General features: G+C 46.2%; 1 protein-coding gene across 1 annotated transcript in view; it reads left to right on the top strand.

The window, feature by feature from the left end:
• Adhfe1 (alcohol dehydrogenase iron containing 1) overlaps window positions 1-21692 on the top strand; it is a 24972-nt gene extending 3280 nt beyond the window's left edge. The window contains exons 5-11 of the mRNA XM_050142077.1: window positions 1141-1246; window positions 4441-4593; window positions 5935-6033; window positions 8472-8550; window positions 8746-8842; window positions 12727-12884; window positions 21130-21692. Of these exons, the coding sequence (XP_049998034.1) occupies window positions 1141-1246; window positions 4441-4593; window positions 5935-6033; window positions 8472-8550; window positions 8746-8842; window positions 12727-12884; window positions 21130-21213 (776 nt within the window). The 3' untranslated portion in view covers window positions 21214-21692. The remainder of the gene's footprint in view (window positions 1-1140; window positions 1247-4440; window positions 4594-5934; window positions 6034-8471; window positions 8551-8745; window positions 8843-12726; window positions 12885-21129) is intronic.
• Window positions 21693-22681: the final 989 nt, after the last annotated feature.

The raw sequence follows: 22681 nt of genomic DNA, 5'->3' as shown, positions 1-22681 counted from the left end.
TCCACTGCTGTGGGAATTCCCCTGGAGCTGGAGTTACAAGGAGGCATGAGCCAGCCACTTTACCTAGGTGCTGGGATCCGAACTTAGGTCCTTTGAAAGAGCAATACTTGCTCTTAGCCACTGAGTCATCTCCCCAGCCCTGAATGCCATGAATTTTAGTAGGCTGTACACCTGCCCATATCAGTGGTTGTATCAATGGTAAATGGGTGTTCCCTCTCTTTGACATTTTTTAACAGTTTCTCAAAACATGATTTTATACAATGAGATGTGTACTTTTTAAGAGTCTGTTTGATGGGTTTTAACAAATACTCATGGTCAATCAAGAGTCTAGACATCACATAAGTCTACAAAGTTGTCTGAGTCCCATCCCAGCCGATCCCTACAGGCCCACCCCAGTTCACTTCTGTTTCCATCTTCTTAGTCATTTGGGGGCTACTGCTTGACCCTTGACTGCTGTGGTAGAAATGACCCCCTCCTTGAGTTTGGCGCAATATACTGCTTCCAGCCTTCGCAGCAGAATAAGCTGATGTTCAGCTATGTCCAGAGCTACACATCTCTGTAGCTCTTTCTCTTAGTTAAATTACATGCCCCTTGACATTATTAACAAAAACCGAAACAAGCAGCATTTATTCAGCCTTACAGTTTTTGCTTATGTACATATTATCTAATCTTTATTCTTATGCATGTGTGTGTGTGTGTGTGTGTGTGTGTATGCACACCTGTGTAAGGCCTAGTCTTAGGCTAATTCTGGGTGGTTAAGCGACCTGTCCACTGCCGCACAGCCAGGAGTAGAACAGCGGCCAGGGGTATGCTGGTGAACATTTAGAACCGAATGAGAAATAAACCCTGGTTTGCGTCCTTGCCAGCTTCTGTGTAGTAAGCACTACCAGCAGGGCCAGCAGTGTCTCTCCTCCAGGCAGCTGAAAGAACTACACAGACTGGCCCCTGGGATCCTGGGAGCCAGCCAGCACAACCCTGGGAGCACGGGTTCTGGTCCCAGGTCACTCTCCACTGCTGCTTGTATCACGGCATGAAAATGCATCTTTTCTCATACTTTTCTTTTGAAATGTATTGTCCTAAGGGTACTTCATTCTTAAGAGAGCCCATGCCTTTAACATACTAAAATTCCTTATGTTTTAGGCATTGCTTCGCGAGCCATCAAGCCCACACTGGGACTAGTTGACCCTCTGCACACCCTGCACATGCCCTGCCAGGTGGTGGCCAACAGTGGCTTTGATGTCCTTTGGTAGGTACCACTGCCACCCAGAGGGCCTTTTCAGGACTTGTCTGTAAACAGTATTTTGCCACCTAAGGGGCTGTATGCAGTGATAAGCCTTCCCTGATTAACTGTATAGCACCCCTCCTATTGGCTGACATTGTCTCCTCTCCTACAGGGAAATGTCTGATTTGATGTGGTCAAATTAGAGTCCTCAAGCCTACCTCAGGCAGGCTATCTCACCCTGGACAACATCGGAGGCTTTGGGGCCACAAATAAAGGATCAGTTTAAGATCACATGAAGCTCCTGGACTAGACCGCCTGTCTCTATGGCCACAAACTGGGGAAGGATTAGGCTGCAGTGAAGGGAGGTCAGGAAAAGTGGCTAGTGTTTCCGGGGTGGAGGACCAGCATGTGTGCTCTCAGGACCTGGAGGACCAGCGTGTATGCTCTAGGACCTGGAGGACCAGCATGTGTGCTCTCTCGCAGGACCTTACACACATCACCTCTCTGTAACACTGCAATGTGAGACTCTCGCAAGAGAAAAGGAGATTGAATTGCCAGGGTTTAGGAACTTGACCGGGCTCACAGTAGGCGCCTGTGGTTTCGGCTGTGATGTGCCAAGATCCCATCTGTAAACCTACTGCAGATCCCGTTCCTAAGCTAGGCCATCGTTGCCAGTCTCCTTGAGTAGCACCCCGGCTCTTCACTTGCAAGTCTCAAACCACCATAGTCCATCCACTGGTACAAGAATGTTGTGTCCTCGAAATCAGAAGATTTGTTTCTTTTTTAATTATGAGATAAGGTCTCTCTATACTGCCCTGACTGGCCTAGAACTCTTTACGTAGACCAGACTGACCTCGAACTCATGGAGATCCATCTGCTTCTGTCTCCAGAGTGCTGAGATTAAAGGTGTGCCTCACCACACCTGGCTGTCAGCATCTCTTAACATCTGTATGTGGTGTGTTTTTTTTTTAATCCCAGCAATGTGTTTCAATACACTGCATCTTCGCATCAGCATGCTATAATGTACTCTGCGGGGTCTTTTTAAAATGGTGGTGTATGAAAGTCCATGCAGTGAAGCCGTTCCGTTCTCTTAATCACCTGGTGCCACAGCTTCTCCTGCATCCACCATCTCCTCAGGAGCAGGACTTGGTATAACATTCCTCTTCTCCCACCATGCCCAAACTCGGCAGATCCAGTTTCTTGGGCCCCTTGACTCTCTCATACCTGTCTGTCTCCTCAGGCTTCATTCTTCCTCCTTGGTTCAGGCTACATCGGCTGTTCGGCCGTTCTTCAGACCATTGCAGTAGCCTCCTGATAGGCTTTCCTAAATCCAACCCATAGTCTTTCCACGTCTCTCACAAGCTTCCAGACTGCAATATGCCAGCACGCATGCACGCACGCACGCAAGAATACTCACACACAACTCCTTATGTCTGAAATGTCCCTCGTGGGCCCACTTGTTGGAACACTTGGTCCTCAGCTGGTGCTGCTGTTTTGAGAGGTCATGCAGCCTTGAGGAGGGGGAGCCTGGCTGGTGGCAATATGTCACTAGAGGTAGATTTGAGGGTTACAGCCTGGCTCTATTTCCTGTCCTGTTATCTGCTTGCTGATCTGGTCAACACACCAGATGCTCTGTGTGAGCCTGGCTTCTACCACCATGCCCTTCCTTTGCCCGTTTCCCCTGGTGCACTGTGAGCTTGGTGAGGACGGGGCTTCCTTACTCTCATCCCCTACACTACCCCAGGGCGTGTGACAGACATATCACAGGTGCTGACTGCTGTCAAATGATGTCCATCTGAGCCAGAAGTGACCATCACTCTGTCCAACCTCCAGTCTGTTCCTGTGTCCTATTATCTAGAAAACTAACTCCACCCTGTTCAGTATTGTTAGAAATTTGGTGAGATGTCTCCGATTGTTTAGGAATAATGGAAATAAAGTTGCCCTCCCTAGCTATAAAGCCCATAATAAGTCTACCATGGCCCAAGCAATAACCTCAGGGGGATGCCACTGTCTACAGAAGGGTGGGGGAGGAGAAAGACATCAACACTGCTTACATTGAGCCATCATTGTGGCAAAACACCCGAAATCATCACCCGAGAAGGAAGACAGGCTGGGGCTAAAGAGATGGCTCAGTGGCTAAGAACATTAGCTGCTTTTTCAGAGGACACAGGTTCCATTCCCAGCCCCCACATGACAGCTCTCGACTGTCTGTGACTCCAGCTCCCAGCTGACACCTTCACACAGACACAACAATGCACAGAAACAGGAAAGGTAAATAAGTCAGTTAACATTTTTTTAAAGAAAGGGTTATTTTGGTTTGTGTTTTAGATATGTCCACAGTCACTTGGCCTTGCTGTTTCGAGTCTGTGGTGGCACAGGATATCATGGTGGCAACACATGGCAGTCAGAATACAAGGAGGGACAAAGAGTTCCATTGTCCCTTCCAACGCACCCTGTGGCCTAACCTCTCTCTACTAGACCTCACCTACTACAAGCTTTACTACCTATCGAAAGGGCCATTGGCTGGGGATTGGCTGGGGACCTCTTCTCTTTCACCCCCTTGGGGGCCATTTTAGATCCAACCACTCATACTGCTCCGCCCTCCCTATGGGCCATTGACCCTTGCGCGTCTCCTGCAGTTCCAGTTGAGAACTTCAAAGCCACGAGCATCCATCTACCAAGTGCATTGTTTTTTTTCTTAGTTTCTTCTAATCCATCCAGAAGGTGCCTTTTCTGCTTCTTACCTAGAGAAGAGAGTGAATCCTCCCTCTAACAGTGGGAAGTCTGCCAGGCAAAACATCATCTGTGTTCTACTGAGGCCATCGTGTGTCTTTCGCTAGATGAATCTAGTCACACCTGCAGCTGAGCACAGGCCCGCAAGGGGGGCAGCTCTGAAATACTCAGAGCCAACCTTGAGCGTAAGGCACATTAAAAATAGACTCCAATCTTTTTCAGGTGAAGAGTTTAAAATGGCCAGGCAGCGGTAGCACACGCCTTTAATCCCAGCACTCGGGAGGCAGAGGCAGGCGGATCTCTGAGTTGAGGCTAGCCTGGTCTACAGAGAGTTCCAGGACAGCTGGGTTACACAGAGAAACTCTGTCTCAAAAGAACCAAAATAAATAAATAAATAAATAAATTCCAAATGTAGCTATAAGCTTTCAAGGGATGAAGGGTGAGGAGGAAGGCAATGCCCGTTCTATGTTTACGTTTCTCTGCAGCCATGCTCTGGAGTCGTACACGGCCATTCCCTACAACATGCGGAGCCCCTGCCCTTCCAACCCCATCCAACGGCCAGCCTACCAGGGCAGCAACCCAATCAGCGACATCTGGGCAGTCCACGCACTACGGATTGTTGCCAAGTATCTGAAGAGGTATGTCACCCTGGGGAGAAAGAGCTGGGACAGAAACTCGTGAGCTGCTCTCCGGTGAAACCTGGCGTGCCTGATGCTGACACGGTGAGCTGACATGGGGACATGGATGGTGACGCCGTCTGCTCTCCAGGGCAGCCACTAGTGACTTCTGAAGGGATCTGAGGTCAGGCCGGCGAAAATTAGACCTGTCAGTTCAAATAGGCACCAGTTTCAGAACAACTGAAGCTCCTAGAATGTAAAGAAGACAAATGAAATAAAGAGAGGTTTGCTCACCAAAGCCCCCAAACTAACCGGATATGGCAGTACACACCTGTAACTCAAGAACTTGGGGGAGCCTGATGCAGGAGGATTGCCACGAGTTTGAGGTCAGGCTGTGCTACGCAGTGAGTACTAAACCAGCCAGGGCTACGAAGCAAAACTCTTTCAGAGCAACAGCTCCCGCGGTGAAGCTGGGGTGACTGAGCGGGAATGAGAACCACACAGGCCTAAGCTGGCTGTGTCATCTATGCCCCAAAGGCACGCAGGAGCCACCCATGGAGAAAACTCCCGTGAATTAAAGTGAAGGAAAAAGAAATGTAGCTACTCAGGAAACAGAAAAGACAGGAAATGTGAAAGGATTCCTGGGAGGTTTAGAAGATTTAAGAACACAAGTACAAGCTGGGTGGTAGCAGCACCTGGAGTCCCAATGGCTGGGGAAACTTAGGCAGGGGGTCACTCGAGCATCGGAACGCAGACTAGCCTGGGCAATGTAACAAGACCTCGTATCTAAAAACAAAAGTTTAAACGAAATATTTTAAAAGTTGACTAATCCTTTCATTTTTTAAAGAATACAAATATATAAGTATACGTATTTACAGCCACTGTTTATGAAAGAGCAAATGGGAACAGACTCCCGAAACAGCAAGAACACACAGTTCAATCCGGATCAGTGTCCCAGACAGAAAGATGTCTAGGCTGGCTTGGCCTGCAGGTAGCCTAGGGTGACAGGGCTCCTGGTGCCCTCTGAGAGTGTACACTCTGAGTCTGGTCACAACCTTCAGGATCATTGACCGATGACGAAGAGGGAGTCCCAGGTCACCTCCCTAGAGCGCACACACAGTGCAAGGTCAGGGCTCTGGTCCCGGCCCCTTCCCGTCAGCCAGCTGACAGCGTGTTTATTATGCCCTTGGTGAGGCCGCTGATGAGAAAAATATGTTGCTTCGGTTTTCACTGAGAAGACAGGCGGTTGTTTGAGTAACCTCCCTAATTTCCTCCCCCATCTTGCCTTTCCCTGAGGCAGCTCTTTATTCAGAAGACAATGGCAATGTTGGGGCGTCACTCCATATTTCTGTAACTCAACAGGGCTGTCAGGAACCCCGAGGATCTGGAAGCGAGGTCTAGTATGCACTTTGCAAGCGCTTTCGCTGGCATCGGCTTTGGCAACGCTGGTGTTCATTTGTGGTAAGTGAACACACCATTTATTCTCTTAACTCAAGGTACTGTTTTCTAAATAGTAATATCTAATAGTTCAGGACAAGGGGCAAATTTTAAATATGCTGTACAAGGAAGAAATCTGAGGTTTCCCCAAATATTTTCTTAATTTGAATTCAGTTCATTAGGTCATAGGTTTCCTATGACAGCTTTAAATTCATATGCTATACAGTCTGCTCGTTTAAAGCGTATGTAAGTCAATGGCTTTTAATCTGTGCACAGAGTCCTGCACCCTTTAGTTTTAGAACATTTTATTAGCCTCGTAAGAAAATCCCACATCCTCAGCTCACCAATGCCAACACTTCCCTTGATGCCTAGACACCACTGAGCAATTTCCCTTCTCTGGAATTCCCAGCTGGGGCACGTCAAAGGCGTAAAAGCACCTGGTCCTTTGCATCTGCCATGCTTTATTTGGATGCTCTTAGAACCACTTCTTTTTTACAGTCAAATAGTGGTCTATTATATGGAGACGCAACTTTTCTTTTTCTTTTTTAAGATAATGTTTCTCTATGTAACAGCCCTGTCTGTCCTGTCCTGGGACTCACTCTGTAAACCGGGCTGGCCTCGAACTCGCAGAGATCTGCCTGCCTCTGCCTCCTGATTGCTGGGATTAAAGGTGTGCGCCACCGCTGTCTGGCTGAGATACCATATTTTATTTGACCTGTTATCAGCTGGTGGAAATTTGTTGCTATAAATAATATACTGTACAAGTTTTATGTGCACATTTTTATTTCTCTTACTTGACACCAATAAATGGAATTTCTGGATCTATGGAAATTTCTTATTAATTTTTTTAGTGCCTATAACATTTTTAATTCACACCAGCAATTTATGAGGGTTCTTGCTTCTCTGTATCTTGCTATATATTGCAATTTGTAAAATCTCAAATGCAGGATTGTCCCATAAAAGAGAGAGGGAGCAATCAGAATCTTCGTTAATAGTCCCAAATTAAACTTTGACTGAAATGTTATCGGTAAAGTGCTTTAAAATCATAAACAGAGAATGTTAAGAATTGAGCAGGGCTTTGCTGGTGCAAGGCAGTGGTGAGCATCAAGCTCTGTGGCATATGAGCGGGAATTTATTACACCCAAAGCAAGTATACAAAATGTACTAGAGCCTGAAAATGTTTACTCCCCTTGGCCCACTGTTTCACTCTTAGGAATCTAGCCTAAATAAATATCCATGATCTGTAAAATGGATTTCCTTATAAAGATGTTCACCTAAGTGTAATTTATAATTGAACATTTTGGATGCATGTATAGTACTTAATAAAGTAAAGTCATTAGGAATAGTATTTAAAGCAGATTTATACAGGAAAATGCAAAGAATAGCTTATAACACCAGGCACAGGGGCTCGTACCTGCAATCCTAGCCCTTATAAGGTATAGGGCAGGAGGATGAGGGCTTTAAAGTCATCCTCAGCTACATAGACAGGTCAAGATCAGCCTGGGCTACATGAGACTATCTTAGAACAAACAAAATATTAGGCAACAAAAGCAATGTACAAAATTATATGCACAGGTGCGCAGGGCCTGGGGAGAGGCTTGGCGGTTTGGAGATCAACAGCTGCCCTTTCAAATGGCCTAGGTTGGGTTCTCAGCATTCATCGACTGTTTACCGCCACATGTAACTCCAGTTCCGGATGATCCAATGTGTCTTCTGGCCTCCAAGGGCACTGCAGGCATGGGGTACATAGATACACATGCAGGCAAAACACACAAAGTAAAAAATAAAGGAAAGAAATCTAGAAACAAATATGTCCAATATGATCATAAATTAAATATATGCATAAAATGGCTAGAAGGAAAGATAGTATGAATAATTTTTATTGTGTACAAAGAACATAGACAACTATTAAAAACCATTGAAAATTTTAAGTATCGCTATACAGCTGCCTTTGAAAGCTCCATGAGCCCTAACACTTCTTGAGAGCATACTCAGCAGTAACTTTCTGCTTCCAAGAGAGTCAAGTATGTTCTGAATCCAGTCACTCGGAGAAGCAGGATCTTTCGATTTAGCTCATGTCAGAGGTCTGAGAAAGTCAGTTCAGTAGACCTGGGTAGCCGAGCTTCGTGGGCTGGACTTTATAATTTGGCGCCATTGATACACGACCCTTGAAACAATCTGTCAGTTATTCGCAGAATGGGTCACTAGTGGGTCCAGCTTGCCTGCTGGGCAGCACACAGGACTCTCTGATCTCTGGGGTCTGACCATCTCAGAGGTTTCTGTGAACGAATACGCTAAAGTCAGAGAGCATCACAGTCCATCCGGGCATCTGAGAAATGCATCCTGTAGAATACATCACGTAGGTAACCATACCGTCCAGAGACAAGAGGGCGCTCCCACAACAATGTCCGTGTTGTTGATTTCTGGCATCTGTGTGTCAACAGATTTTTTTTCTTTTCCAGCCATGGCATGTCTTACCCAATTTCAGGTTTAGTGAAGACATATAAAGCCAAGGAATACAATGTGGATCACCCTCTGGTGGTAAAAATATTTAATAATAAATTACTCAGCTAAATCTTTAAGTATATCTTTAGTGGGGGCGGGGCTGGGGATGGAATTCAGGACCTTATCATACTGGCAGGGACTGTGTCGCTAAGCTGCACCCCAGCATGCGAGTTCTCGGCTCTTCTGAGTCATGTATTAAGGAAGAAAGCTTTTCTGTCCGTCTCTCCCCAGCCCCATGGCCTCTCTGTGGTGCTCACATCTCCAGCAGTGTTCACCTTCACAGCCCAGATGTTTCCAGAGCGGCATCTGGAGACTGCAGAAATACTAGGTATGAACCATCACTCACAAATCTGTGGCCTCCAAGATGCAATGTTGTAGTTGGCATTGTCTTTGGCCCACCAAAGACACGGAGGGAGACTTATTATTAATTATGAATGCTCAGCCTTAGCTTAGGCTTGTCACACTTGTTCTTTTAACTTAAGCTGTTTTTACTCTTCTGCATTGGCCTCAGGGCTTTTCACCTTTTATTTATCCTCTGTGCTCTACTTCCTGCTTCCTCCTTGTCTGACTGGCTGATGCTCTGGCATTGTCTTTTCTTTCTTCCTCAAGCCTAAATTCCTCCTCCTACTTACTCTCCCTGCCCAGAAGTTCCACTTATACCTCCTTTCTCACTATTGGCCATTCAGCTTTTAATTAGACCAATCAGGTGTCCTAGACAGGCAAGGTAAAACAGCCACACATCTTTACATAGTTAAACGAATATTCCTCAATGTGAACAAATGCAACACATCTCTGCATAGTTAAACAAATGCCACACATCTCTGCATAGTTAAACAAATGCAACACATCTCTGCATAGTTAAACAAATGCAACACATCTCTGCCTAGTTAAACAAACGCTCCACAACAGAGTGATTCCCAGGAACAGTAACAAAAGCTGTTGTTTTGGAGTAACTCAGTGATAAAACAGCAACGATTTGCCTGAAGTTCTGGGCAGCATTTTTCTATATTATTATTATTATTAAAAATTTTCACTTCCTCCCCTCTTCCCATTTCCCTCCCCCTTCCCCCCCTATCCAAAGAGCAGTCAGGGTTCCCTGCCCTGTGGGAAGTCCAAGGTCCTCCCCGCTCCATCCAGGTCTAGGAAAGCAAACTGGCTAGGCTCCCACAAAGCCAGTACATGCAGTAGGATCAAAACCCAGTGCCATTGTCCTTGGCTTCTGAGTCAGCCCTCCTTGTCAGCCACGTTCAGAGAGTCCAGTTTGATCACATGCTCCATCAGTCCCAGTCTAGCTGGCCTTGGTGAGTTCCCATTAGATCAGCCCCTACCGTCACAGTGGGTGGGCACACCCCTCATGGTCCTGACTTCCTTGCTCATGTTCTCTCTCCTTCTGCTTCTCATATGGACATTGGGAGCTCAGTCCAGTGCTCCATTGTGGGTCTCTGTCTCTATCTCCATCCATCACCAGATGAAGGTTCTATGGTGATATGCAAGATATTCATCAGAGTGGCTATAGAATAGGGCCATTTCAGGTTCCCTCTCCTCTGCTGCCCAAGGAACAAGCTGGGGACATCTCCTTGGATACCTGGGAACCCCTCTAGAGTCCAGTCTCTTGCCAACCCTAAGATGGCTCCCTTAATTAAGATATGTACTTCCCTGCTCCCATATCCACTCTTCCTCCATCCCAACTGTCCCATTCCCCCAAGCTCTCCCCATCTCCCCTTACCCCCACCCCACCACCCCCACCCCAAGCCCTGGGCAGCATTTTAAATACCATAGTTTTATGCTTCTTAGGATCTGTAATGAAATGGAACCTATACTGATGCTACTTGCTTACTTGCTCAGCTTTCACCTCCAAAGGAGGCACGCAAAGTAATGACTTCATAGACTTTTGCAATGCCGAATCACTGCTAAAACGAATCAAGGAAGCAGCAGAAACCCCCAATCCCGGAGAAGCTAAACAAGGAACAAAAGCACTTTCAAATGAGCAACCTATTTGCCATACTGTTGAATAAGTAATCTCTCTAGTGAGATGCCCACTGGGCGTTTTGACTCTTATAGAGATAGAATTATATTCTGTTTAGCCGTAGTAGGAGGGAAAAAAAAATCTTGGTATTTTTCTGAAACAAGGAGTCTTTTTAGGTGACTTGGAGAACTTGATTAACTTGTAGAACATCTTATTCCTTTACTTATGTTTAGGGTGGGCAGAAAGAGAAAGGCTGTACCGAAAACTCAATTCTTCTTTATGCCCGTGTGGCTGAGCCGTTGGAAAGATGATCCCCGAGGAGGCAGGAGCGACCGCAGACATCCTCCTCCCACAGGGCCACTGCCCTGGCCCTCCCTCTCACACCAGCCCTTTGTGTGCCCCACAGCTCCAGGTGCTGTGCCGGGAATGCTAATGTCAGAAACCCAGGACTGGGAGCCAAACCCAGGCTTCAGTTTGCAGTGTGTCCTGTGTGAGCACATTGGCAGATTTACAAGGGGCCTGTAGCCCTTTTCCCTTTAGGGAGGAAAATGTGCACCCATGCTGGGATATAGCTGTGACCTCTGTAAATATGAGAATGGTAAAAATTAAAGCTGGGGTGGGGGGGGGGGAGTCCAAACTGTAGGCTAGATCTGCTATAGATCTCACTGAACTTTCAGGGCCTGCTCCAAGCAGCACAGACATCATAAGAAGGCAGAGTCAGTTAAACGAAACTGGGAGACAAACACAGCAGTTCTAACTGCTGAGGAATTTTAGTATTAGCCCATATTGCCAGTTAAATATATTAATTCCCTACAAAATCTTATGGTTTTTTTTTTCTTAGCTAGACCAGCTCATTTTCTTTCATTTCACCTTCTTTTCCCCTAAAAAGTGCTTCACAGGAAAGCACAGAAGTCTGTGCACTGTGTTTGGTGGCGGCTATCCCAGGATCATAAACCCGTAACCCCATATCCTGTGTCACGCCTCTCACCTAATCTGTTCTCAGCTGCCGCTGGGTTTTGCAGATGGATCTTGCCAGGCCCGGGTTACCTTTCAGCATGTGGCTCTCCATCTGGCCCTGTGTCTGGTTCTGTTTACCTTTTCCTGGAACTAAAGTCGCGCTGACCCTCACAGAAGGAGGAGCCTGAAATCTGACTTACGGTGTTGTGTGCCGCAGTGAGGAGGGGGAGCCTCCCCTTTGCCGGCATTTCGTTTATGCATCGACCAATGCTACCCTTGTTTGCCGAATGCTAATGCTAGCCTTGTGGGCCGCGCAGGTGTTCCGCTTAGATAGACGGGCAGCAGGGCGGGTGCTAAGCAAGGGGCGGGAAACCTGCGTCTTTCCCTTGGGAAGTTTCACACGTCCCTGCCTAAGAACAGAACTCTGCTGCACTGACACCTCTGTTATTGTTTGCGCTAGGAATCATTAAGCTTCTGTCCTTAAAATTAAATCTCCAAACCTTGGCAACCTTCTTCACGTCGTTATCTTCACGGGAAGCGCCATTCCCTGAGTCTTCATATGTTGACTGGCACTGAGACATTTTCTAAGAGGAACATCCCCTATCCTTTAGCAACATAGACAAAATAATAATAATAAAATAAAATAAAAAAATCACATTTTTAGGTATAAAGCAGAAACTTCTTCTTTCTCAATCACACATAACAGTTTTGTCATCATATTTTTCTTTCCTTTTCTGTGGTCAATGTGTGGCATTTGTAGCTCTCTGTCCTTGCCTCAAGCTATTTGCAAAAGCCTTGTGTCTTCTGTTGCTGCTAGAAGACATTGAACACACACACACACACACACACACACACACACACCTCTAGGGGTCAGTAAATACCAAGTCCTGAGAGCCGTATAAGCTGTGCCCCCCCTAGACATGTGCAACCCCCATGAGCTAGCACCAGCTGTCTTTCCCTGTCCTCTGTTCAGCATCTCCTTCCTTGGCTCCATCACTCTGCTTCCCGCCACACAGAGTGGACAGGGAGGAATCCGAAGTCCCCTGAAAACTGTGAGAGCTGAGAGCCCCAGGCAGCTGGTCTGAAGAGCAGTTGGCTCCTCAGCCTGGTCTTGCCAACGTGGGCTTGACCACTGACCACAGAGACATCTCAGGGAAGCCTAGCAGGGCCCTGGACCTCAGTGTTTGGAGGTGGCCCTGGGGACAGTTCACATACTCAGCTGATACTGTGACTGAGAAGGACCTGGAAGCTGCTTCCCTTCCTTCCCATGGTCTGCACTTCTCTCCTAGGAGCCGACATCCGCACCGCCAGGGCCCAAGACGCTGGGCCTGTGTTGGCAGATACCCTCCGACAATTCTTGTTTGACCTAAATGTTGATGATGGTCTCAGTGCCCTTGGCTACTCCAAGGATGACATCCCTTCCTTGGTGAAAGGGACACTGCCCCAGGTAAGATGCACAATGTGGCCTTCATGTCTGCTGAGCACAGAGCTGGAGGGGAACCTTGCAACGCCCCTCACAGCCACTCGAGAACCCGTAGTGCAAAAGTAGCCTGGCCCCTCCCTGCGCCTGTGTGTTCCTTCATGTGGTAAACTGAAAGGACCCTTTATGAAAACCCAAGATGCAAACTGCCAAACTGACTTGATCTATGGAAACCCCTCCCCCTCCCACACTTCTGTAGTTTCGGGAGTTCCCCATAAGACGGGGCAAAAGGACTGCCGGTGTTATTTTCCAGGATAAATCACCACAGATCTCTACTGTTCCATAGAATGCAAGCTTAGCTCTTAAGTTGGAATTATTGCAAGTTTGCATTTGAGTCATTCGGGTAAATTGTTTATTTCATACACATCTGTGTCCCTCTCTACCTTATTTCATTTATTTAAACTTTGCTAAAGACTATAAACTAAATTATTCATGTTTATAAAGTCGAATCATTACCGATATAAAGCTCCCTCTCCTGAGAACCACATGAAGATGTGATCTCTATTTTGACCTCTCTGGAGATAGTACTCCAGATTGTAATGGACCAAGATCCTCTTCTATTGCCATGTACTATAAAGTAGGGTGCGCAGACCCACAAGCACTGAGTCCATGGACTATACCTTGCTTACCACACGCGGCCACTCCCAGTCAAAAGCAGGAAAGCAGGGATCACCATGGGGCTCTGTTGTCCAGCGCTCAGCATTCACAGGTCCCTCCCTGGCTCTGGGGCAGCCAACAGCTAGGATATCTGTCTATGCATGCAGCAGCCTACTGACCACAAGCAGCGGTGCCTTTTCCACATCCACTCCAGGAAAGCAAGGACTCAAACCAGCCCCATCTTCCCCAGCCCTTCACCGTCCAGACCATAGAGAACCTCGTCATTCACAGAAGATGTTTGGACAGTTTGAGCTCACAGTTCCTATGCCCACAGAAGCAATGGACAAAGTAATTTGAGGCAACAGAATGCAGGGAACCTCAGTAAACTGGAAACACGTCCCATCTAATTGGATGAACAATCTTTACCTACAATTATTACCATTAGGTATAAATTTAGATTCCTGTGTGGGTAGACTTTTAAGAAAAGTAACTGGGTGCTCCTTGCTCCCACTTTCTTGACTTCTCAGCATACTGGTGAGAGATTGCCCATGGGCCACTGGTTTCCCTGACTCAGCTCAAGCCCAGTGGATCCAGTTGCACCTGACCATGTAAATGAGCTAGAAACACAAATGTCTTGAGATACAGCATAGGTGCTGAGCCAACCTACAGATCCATCTCTCTAACCTGTTGAGCCACAATGTAAGACATTGTTAAGGCCGTTGTAGCTATGCTAGCCAAGCCTACGACTGATGAGGGCAGGGCTCCACTTTGCTCCTCCATCCTCGGCTACACCCAGCCTGGTAGACATGTTGAACGAACTCTTACCTGCAGCTTCTCCTCTAAAGCCTCTGTCCGGGTGAGCAAGTGGCTTGGTGGTGGTAACTATAGCCAGGTGTTTCCTAAGACTGAGTAAAACAAAGGCAGCCATGGAAACATGTCCAGGAATTCCACAGACCTAGGGGCCACCATGGTTTCAGTGTGACTTCTGGCTTCCTAGCATTGTCTCAGGGCTGCTGTCTTTCCTGTTTATCCCAGGACTATGTTCACGATTTAGTTATTCATTATATATACAATATTCTGCCTGTATGTATCCCTGTGGGACAGAAGAGGGCACCAGATCTCATTACAGATGGTTGTGAGCCACATGTGGTTGCTGGGAATTGAACTCAAGACCTCTGGAAGAGCAGCCAGTGCTCTTATCCTCTGAGCCATCTCGCCAGCGCCACAGATACAACTTTTTAGGGCCAGTGAGGTGATTCAGCAGGTAAAGGTGCTTGCTGCTAAACTTGAATGACCTCCTGAGTCAGTTCCTAGGACCCACATGGTAGAGGGATCTGAAAGCCACAAGTTCTCCTCTGACCACCACACACGTGCCATGGTGCACACATATACACGTAATAAATAATAATATAATTTTAGAAAAAAATAAAAGAATATGAATTTGCTTACTTCCAAGAATTCTTATGCTTGTTAGTTTTTGTAACTTTACCAAACTTGAATTCCCATGGAAGGGGAAATCCCTACTGAAGAATTGCCCCCATCAGAGTGACCTGTGCTCCTGTCTGAAGCGCTTATGTTTTTAATGATGTGGGGGCCCATCCCACTGTGAGTGGCGCTATCCCTGAGCAGGTGGTCCTCCCTTGTATATAAGAAAGGAAGCTGGGCAAGCCCCCGAGAGCAGGCTAGTAGGCAGTGATCCCCTGTTCTCCGCTTCAGCTTCTGCCTTGACTTCTCTTTGATGATAAACTATAAACCGAGAAACCAAACAAACCCTTTCTTCCCCCAAGTTGCTTTTGGTTGTGGTGTTTATCACAGCAATGGAAACCAGAAATCTGTACCAGAGAGTGTGGTATTGTGGTGATGGGCATGACCGTATTGTTATGGGAGAATTATGGAAGGATTTGGGAGGTTTGGGCTTGAAAAGGCCACCAGGTGGTCAGAGCTTAAGAAGCTGTTACAGGAGCCTGGGAGGAAGCAATGTTAAAGAAACGCTAATGTCGGAGGCCTGGGAAGACTGAGAGCCCCTCAAAGACTATAGGGCCATTTGGTTGGTATTTTGAATTAAGAATCTGTGGTTTCTGGTCAGCTGTGATTAACAATAGACCGGCACCACTGAAGTGAAACATTTGGTTTACTGAGATAATTGATTCTGGTCAGCTGGGACTGAAGAATTGGCTGTCCCTGAGAGATGGCCTGAGGAGTGGTTCCTCGGGGTCAGCACACAGAAGCTGTGGTGGTGGTGGGTGGGGGAGGCTGCATCTCAAGCTGGTAGCCAAACTTGGGAATGCCTAAGAGTCTCCCACGTGCTATTGGTTTGGGCAGCATGAATGCAAGCCAGAAAACAACGCTCCTCTGCGGTCACTGCTTCAGCTCCTGCCTCCAGGTTCCTGCCTTGAGTCCCTGCCCTGACTCCCCTGTTCCGACTGTGAACTGGGGAGCTGTTAGGTGAAATCAGCCCCTGCCTCCCCTGAGTTGGTTTTGGTCACTGTTTTATCACAGCCATAGAGAGCCCTCACTAGAACAGAAATAACCTGCAGATGAAGAAGTGCTGTGGGGGTTTCGTTTTGTTTTTTTGGCAGCAGTGAGTGTCTTACAGGAATGCCATGGCAACCTCAGAATTTTACATGCACAGAGGACCAGTCTTCACTCACTAATATCCACCAGATTTAAGGAAGTGTGATGTACTGAACCCTGCAAGGAGTCTTGCCAGAAAGTTTGTTTTATAGAGTCTGTGTGTGATAAAAGACTCTTTTATGTTCTTCAGCCAGGGGTCAGTTTTCTCTAGAAAGAGCGAGCAGGCCCGTTTTTTCTTAACCAAACACACAGCCTGTGCTAGTGGCAGCGAACGGCAGCCCTGCATGCAGAGGCTTCCAGCTGCATGGCCCAGCTGCAGAGGGGATGGGCAAGAGCAAATTCATCTTCGGAGTTCGATTTCTGAAGCCTCCGGAAAGAAACATTGGCTTTTCAAGTCAAAACATTCCGTTAGTGGGGAGCAGCGGCGGCCCGAGTGAGCACTCCCACTCTCGGTAGACAGACCAGCTGAAATGGTGTCATCTTATGAATGTGCTAAGAGTGGAGTCTTCACTGCAGTTCCCGGGTTAATCAGTTGTTCTTTGGCCTCCGTGTCTGTAAATAATAGCACGTTGCTCAACGCATCTTCATTCTGAAGCCATTTGACTTGTATATGGCATAGGATCAAACACTTTATCTCTCGCCATATTTGCCCGATCACTGGGGCTGGCAGTGTGAAGAGAGAGCTGGCAGAGGCATGGTCAAGCCACTCCTCAGAGTCCAGAACCGCCTCCCCAGAGAGGAACAGGTCCCGGCAAAAGACTCTGAGCTCATCAGAGGGCTCCTCCTTGTTATAACAAAATGTTGTGGAAACCGTTGCCATCATCACCATCGTCTCTGGCCATAGCACAAACTGAAAGCCAGCTCTTTATCCTGCCAGAAACTAGACAGACAGACAGACCGACAGACAGACAGACAGACAGACAGACAGACAGACAGATTCTAATTAGAATTAGATAGGCAAGCAGATAGATTATCTGTAGGTGATAGGTAGATTGATTATAAATAAATAGGTGATTGATTGCAAATAGGTATAGGTGGTAAAGATTCGAGTAGATGGATGGATGGATAGATAGATAGATAGATAGATAGATAGATAGATAGATAGATAGAAAGGATAGAGAATGATAAATGATAGATTGATAAATATTAATAAGATCTGCTAGAATATAAAAATTTTGCCTTTGGCTCATCCATAGTCAACAGCATTTCCTCCCACTTTCTCTAAGATGTCATCCATCCTCCTTTCTCATTTTTATTTTTAATTGTAGTAAATTAACATTAATTTATCTTTTTAATAACTTTTATGTGTATAGTTCAATAGTATTTAATATAGCCACAGTGCTATACAAAAAACACTTTCCACTGCAGATCTTTTTTTAACATCCCAAGTAGCTCTCTATCCACTGAACAACTGCCCTATTGCCTTTCTCACAGCCCCTAGCAACCTAAGATCTTTTTCCCGTCTCCGAAAGTGCCTAGGTTAGGCACCTCATATACATGAAATCATACATACACGGTCAGTCTTTCTGTGACTGGTTTATTTTACCTTAATGTGTTGACCAATGTAGCATGTGTCAGAATTCTGTTCCTGTTTATGGATGAGTAATATCTCCTTGTGTGGATATACTATATCTTGTGGATATACCATTCCATGCCTGTACTGAGCCCTTGGGTTGTTTCCACCTTCTGACTGTTTTGAACACTGGTAATAAAGCATATTATCTTAGTTAGGGTTTTATTGCTGTAAAGAGACACCATGATCATGGCAACTCTTATAAAGGAAAGCATTTAGCTGGGGCAGGCTTACAGTTTCAGAGGTTCAGTCCACTATTGTTATGGCGGGGAACATGGTGGCACATGGGCAGACGTGGTGCTGGAGAGGGAGCTGAGAGTTCTACATCTGGATCCGAAGGTCTGGCTTGAGCGTCTGAGATCTCAAAGCCTGCACCCTGGTAACACACCTCCTCCAACAAAGTCACACCTCCTAATAGTGCCACTCCCTCTGAGCCTACACAGGCCATTTTTATTCAAACCACCACCTACGTTTGCATCCCTGCTTTCAGTTTTTTGGAGTAAGTATCCATGAGTATACAGTTTGTTCCTATGGTAATTTTATTGGTGTTTTTTGAGACAGGATCTCACTATGTACCCAGGCTGGCCTTGATCATCCCCGCTTTCACTTCCCGAGTGCGGAGGTTTCTAGCAGGTGCTACCAATTTCAGTCCAGTTTTTAGCTTCCTGGTGCACTGGGAAACTATTCCTTAGCGCCTCACCATTTACGTTTCTATTAACAACACAAAGGGCTCCAGTTCTCTTTATCTTCTCCAGCACTTGTTAGTTTCCATTGTTTTTATGAGTGCCTAGTGGTACGCAGCAGTGCCTCGGTGAGAATTAGATTTGCACACCCTAAAGGCTAAGAACACTGACCATATTGTCCTGGGTGTATTGGCTATTTATGTGTTATTCTTTGGAGAAATATCTATTCAAGACTTTGGCTGATTTTTGGATTGCTCCCTTTGGTGTTTTGCTGTTGCACTATAAGAATAGTTTTTATATTCTGGACATTAATATATCACATATACTGTTTGCATTTACCCATTTTGGGAGCCGTCATTTCGTTGTCTTGCTACGGTCTTTTGGTATACAGAAGTCATATATTTTGATCTAGTCCATTCCAGGTTTCTATTTTCTCTTCTGTCTTCTGTGTCTTTGCTGTCACATCCAAGGAATCAAACGCCAAGCCTGGTGTCATCAGGATTTCCCACGATGTGTTCTTTCAGGTTTTTTGTTTTTTCTTTTCTTTTCTTTTCTTTTCTTTTCTTTTCTTTTCTTTTCTTTTCTTTTCTTTTCTTTTCTTTCAGGGGCTTTAGGGCTTATGCCTGGAGCTCGCCTCCCTTCTCCTGAGACATAAGAACTTCCAGACGATGATCCCTGGTGGGATGGAATGCCTAAGTAATAAGATAGAGAGAAATCCCGTGCGGACCATGTGGCGGGAACTCCAGTGAGGGCAGTCCAGTGTCTTTCGTGACATGGCAGCCCAGACATGGCAGCTAGGGAAGGAAGGGATGTGGAGAAGGCTGAAATGTAAACGGGATGGTGGATCTGGGTGTGGTGGTGCACACCTGTAATCCCAGCACTTGGGAAATAGGGGCAGAAGGATCAGTAGTGCAGATCTCTGCTAAAGAGGGACTTTAAAGGCAGTCTGAGCTACGTAAGAGCCTGTCTCAAGCAAACAAATAGGGTAAGTGAGCCAGTGTGTGTTGGGGGGGGGGGATGTGAGTCAGTGGGGGAGAGGTAAAGAGGGGGGACGAGACAATGGTGGCGAGTGAGCCAGTGGAGAGAGAGGGAGCCAGTGAGGGCAGGGAAAAAGATGGGGGGGGCAGTAGGGGAGGATGAGCCAATGAGAGAGGGGAGGTTGAAGGACAGAGCCAGATTGAGGAGACGTCACACGTCATGATTTTTTTTTCTTGAGATTGTATCTCATGTATGCCAAGATGGTCTCAGATTTGATGGGTAACTGAGGGTGGCCTTGAATTTCTAACACATCTGCCTCTTATCTCCTGAGTTTCGAAGTAGCAGTGGGAGCCACCATACCATACCTTGTTTTTGTTGTGCTGGAGACAGAATCTGGGGGTTCTCGCCTGCTAAGCTAGCACTCTACCAGCTGAGCTGCATGGCAACCCCATGATTTTGTTCTGATCCCAAATGGACATTTATCCAGAATTTGTAAACCCAGGTCTCTGCTGAGGCAAAAGGAGAGCTGGCTACTGTCAAGAGAATAGCCTCTAGGGGGCGATAGTGGAGCAAAACTGGAAACGTCCCATTGCAGGTCAGGGTGGTGGTGGGAGGACTGGCGTGTCAGATGTGATTTATCTTGAAGGTGGGTCCAGCAGACTTGGATCAAGGGATCCTGCACACAAATGTATCCTGAGATTTTTCCTTGTCTGAACTTCTGAACTGAGGAAAATAGGAGAGTTGGGCAGAGTCTGCAGTCTGCCTTGCATGTGGGTGCCTGGTAGATGCCAGTATCTCCTCTTCCCACCTTCTTCATTAACTCAGCAACTAACTGTTGGTAATACATTTGCTGTATGTTGAGCACTGTGTTGGGTACCAGATCAGAGCACTAAACACAGCCAGGCCTTTGCCCCCCCCCCCCTTGTGCTTGCCTACTAGCGGGTTATGCATCCAAACACCTGCTTATCACCAGAAAATAGAGCCAAAGGCCCATGACGATGGGGCCTGTGTGATGTAGTGTGTGTTCATTTCATGTGGGTAGCAGATAGCCATCTTTTGTTAGTCCCTTGTTCCAGAAGGATCATGGAGCCACTGAGAGAACATATAGCCATTGGCTGTTGACATCACCAACTCCACCCATGACCACTGGAGAAATGAAGTAAACCACTAAACTGACTGGAAAATGTAAATATGAAACTTTGGTTAATAAGGGGAAAATAGATTCCTTGTTGCGCATAGCCTAAAGGGTCGTTTCTACAGAAAGTACTTTTGGGTGTGTCTTGACACAAGTTGTGAAGGAAGTGGTCTTGGGTCGAGGACCAGCAGTTACATTTTTCTTAGCAGCACTGCTGTTACCAGGGACAAGACTGTCTGGGGACAGCTAGGAAGAGGCCATTGGCAGGTCCCCTCCGATCAGTGGGCAGGATGGTTTGTTTCTGTACATTTGACCAGAAGGCTTTCCAAAGCCTCATGAGAAAGAAGTAGTTCTTGAGAAACCTGAGCTGGGAATTAGCCCAAATCATTCAAGGAATACGGCTTGGGACCTGCGGCTGGGGACTTTCTTTGACCATCCTTTGTTTGTTTTGGTTTTGTTTTTAGCCAGATGCTTTCTATATAGCTCAGGCTGGCCTTGAATTCACGACTCCCTGCCGCTGCCTCTCAAGTGCTGGATTACGCCAAGCTGTTTCTATAGGATATTTAAACTTTCTAGTCGTTGTCTCTAATGGCCAAACTAATTTCCGCGAGCACGTAGCATTGACACTATCACTTCCAAGCCCCAGATAACTCCTTTTGTTTACCGTCTCAGGAAAGGGTCACCAAGCTTGCGCCCCGTGCCCAGTCAGAAGAGGACTTGTCTGCCTTGTTTGAAGCATCAATGAAACTGTACTAATTACCTCGTCAGTGAAATGATCACCACCGTGAACAGATAGCAGAAGTGGGCCAGGCTCATCTTTGTCCTTATCTCCACAACTAATCCACCTGCTGCCGGTTTGAATTGTGACGTGACTTTATCCTTCAGGAGACGCCTCGACGTGGATTATGTAAAACCCGTGGGCCACACCCCAGGGGTCAGTGTTCCTAAACCAAACCCTGCTGAACATGCTGACTCTCAGTCCGTGTGCCAAATGGACAGAAACTGTCTATCAAACATACAAATATCCTATGTCCAGACACTGCATGTCTAGAAATTTATCCTGAAAAAAACTAACATTAGTGTGCAAAAGAAAAAAAATGACAAGGATGTCTCTGATAGTACTTTTTTGGGTAATAAAAATTAAAGCAATCTAAACATTCATTTATACATACTAATACGGTAAATGGCAGAAGACTATGATATTATTAATAAAGATGAAATAAATCTCTTGGAAATATATGTCTGTTTCATAAAAGATGTTGGCAGTAGACAAGTGGCAAAAATTATATATTAGTATGACTCACCTTTTCAACCATATATAAGTGTGTTTATATAAAGAAAAAAGATAGGCACCATAATATTAAAAGATACCATTGGAAAAATGAAATTGGGGCTATAGAAAATCATGAGAAAACGTGGACTTAGTGTTTTATGCTTTCAGTTTTTACAGCTCTTGGGTTCAAATCTCCCTTCTCCAGCATCCACGTAACTGGCAGTCACAGCTTCGTACAACTCAGGTGACAGGTGGAGGCGAGCTGATGCCCAGGACCCACTGACAAGCCAGTCCCGGTTCACTAAGGGATCCTGTCTCAAAAAAACGAAGGCACCCAGTGTCAACCTTTGTCTTCCACGTACAAATATACACATGTACAGTGAGCGGCTACACACACATGTGCACCCACATACATCACACACACAAGAGAAGGAGGGGCTAAGGGTATAACTCAGTGGTAGAGTGCATGCTTAGCACATGACACATATACACACACGTGCACACACACACACACACACACAAAAGATAATCCCTATAAAACACTCAAGAACTTTATACTCAGTATCCAAAGATAAACATAAGATGATACCAACAAAATGCCAGCTCTATCTTGTTGGCCATGTCTAGCTAAAATTGCAGAAAGTGCATAACGGAGGAAGAGTAGAGGCCATTGCGAGTGAGGCAGAGGATGGGTCGGCTTTGACAATCTGAGTCATAGTCAGTAAAATCTGTCAATTAATGAAATTACATCTAGCATAGCAAGAGGTGGGGATTGTCCCATTGCCACCACCATCACCCTTTAAAAATGCCCATAGGTTAGGTCTGAGAACTCTTACAACACATTGTTCCTCTGCGTCCTTAGGCGGTTGGTTCCAGGACTCCATGCAGATACTGAAATCTGTGAGTGCCTAACTCCTTCCTACACATAAAATGGCACCGCTGTATGTGTGC

Source organism: Alexandromys fortis, unplaced genomic scaffold (assembly GCF_014885135.2).
Source record: "Alexandromys fortis isolate MF-2015 unplaced genomic scaffold, M_Fortis_MF-2015_v1.1 scaffold_41, whole genome shotgun sequence".
NCBI classification, from domain to species: domain Eukaryota; kingdom Metazoa; phylum Chordata; class Mammalia; order Rodentia; family Cricetidae; genus Alexandromys; species Alexandromys fortis.
The sequence above is the reverse complement of the archived record's forward strand: the minus strand, read 5'-3'. Positions and strand labels throughout refer to the sequence as shown.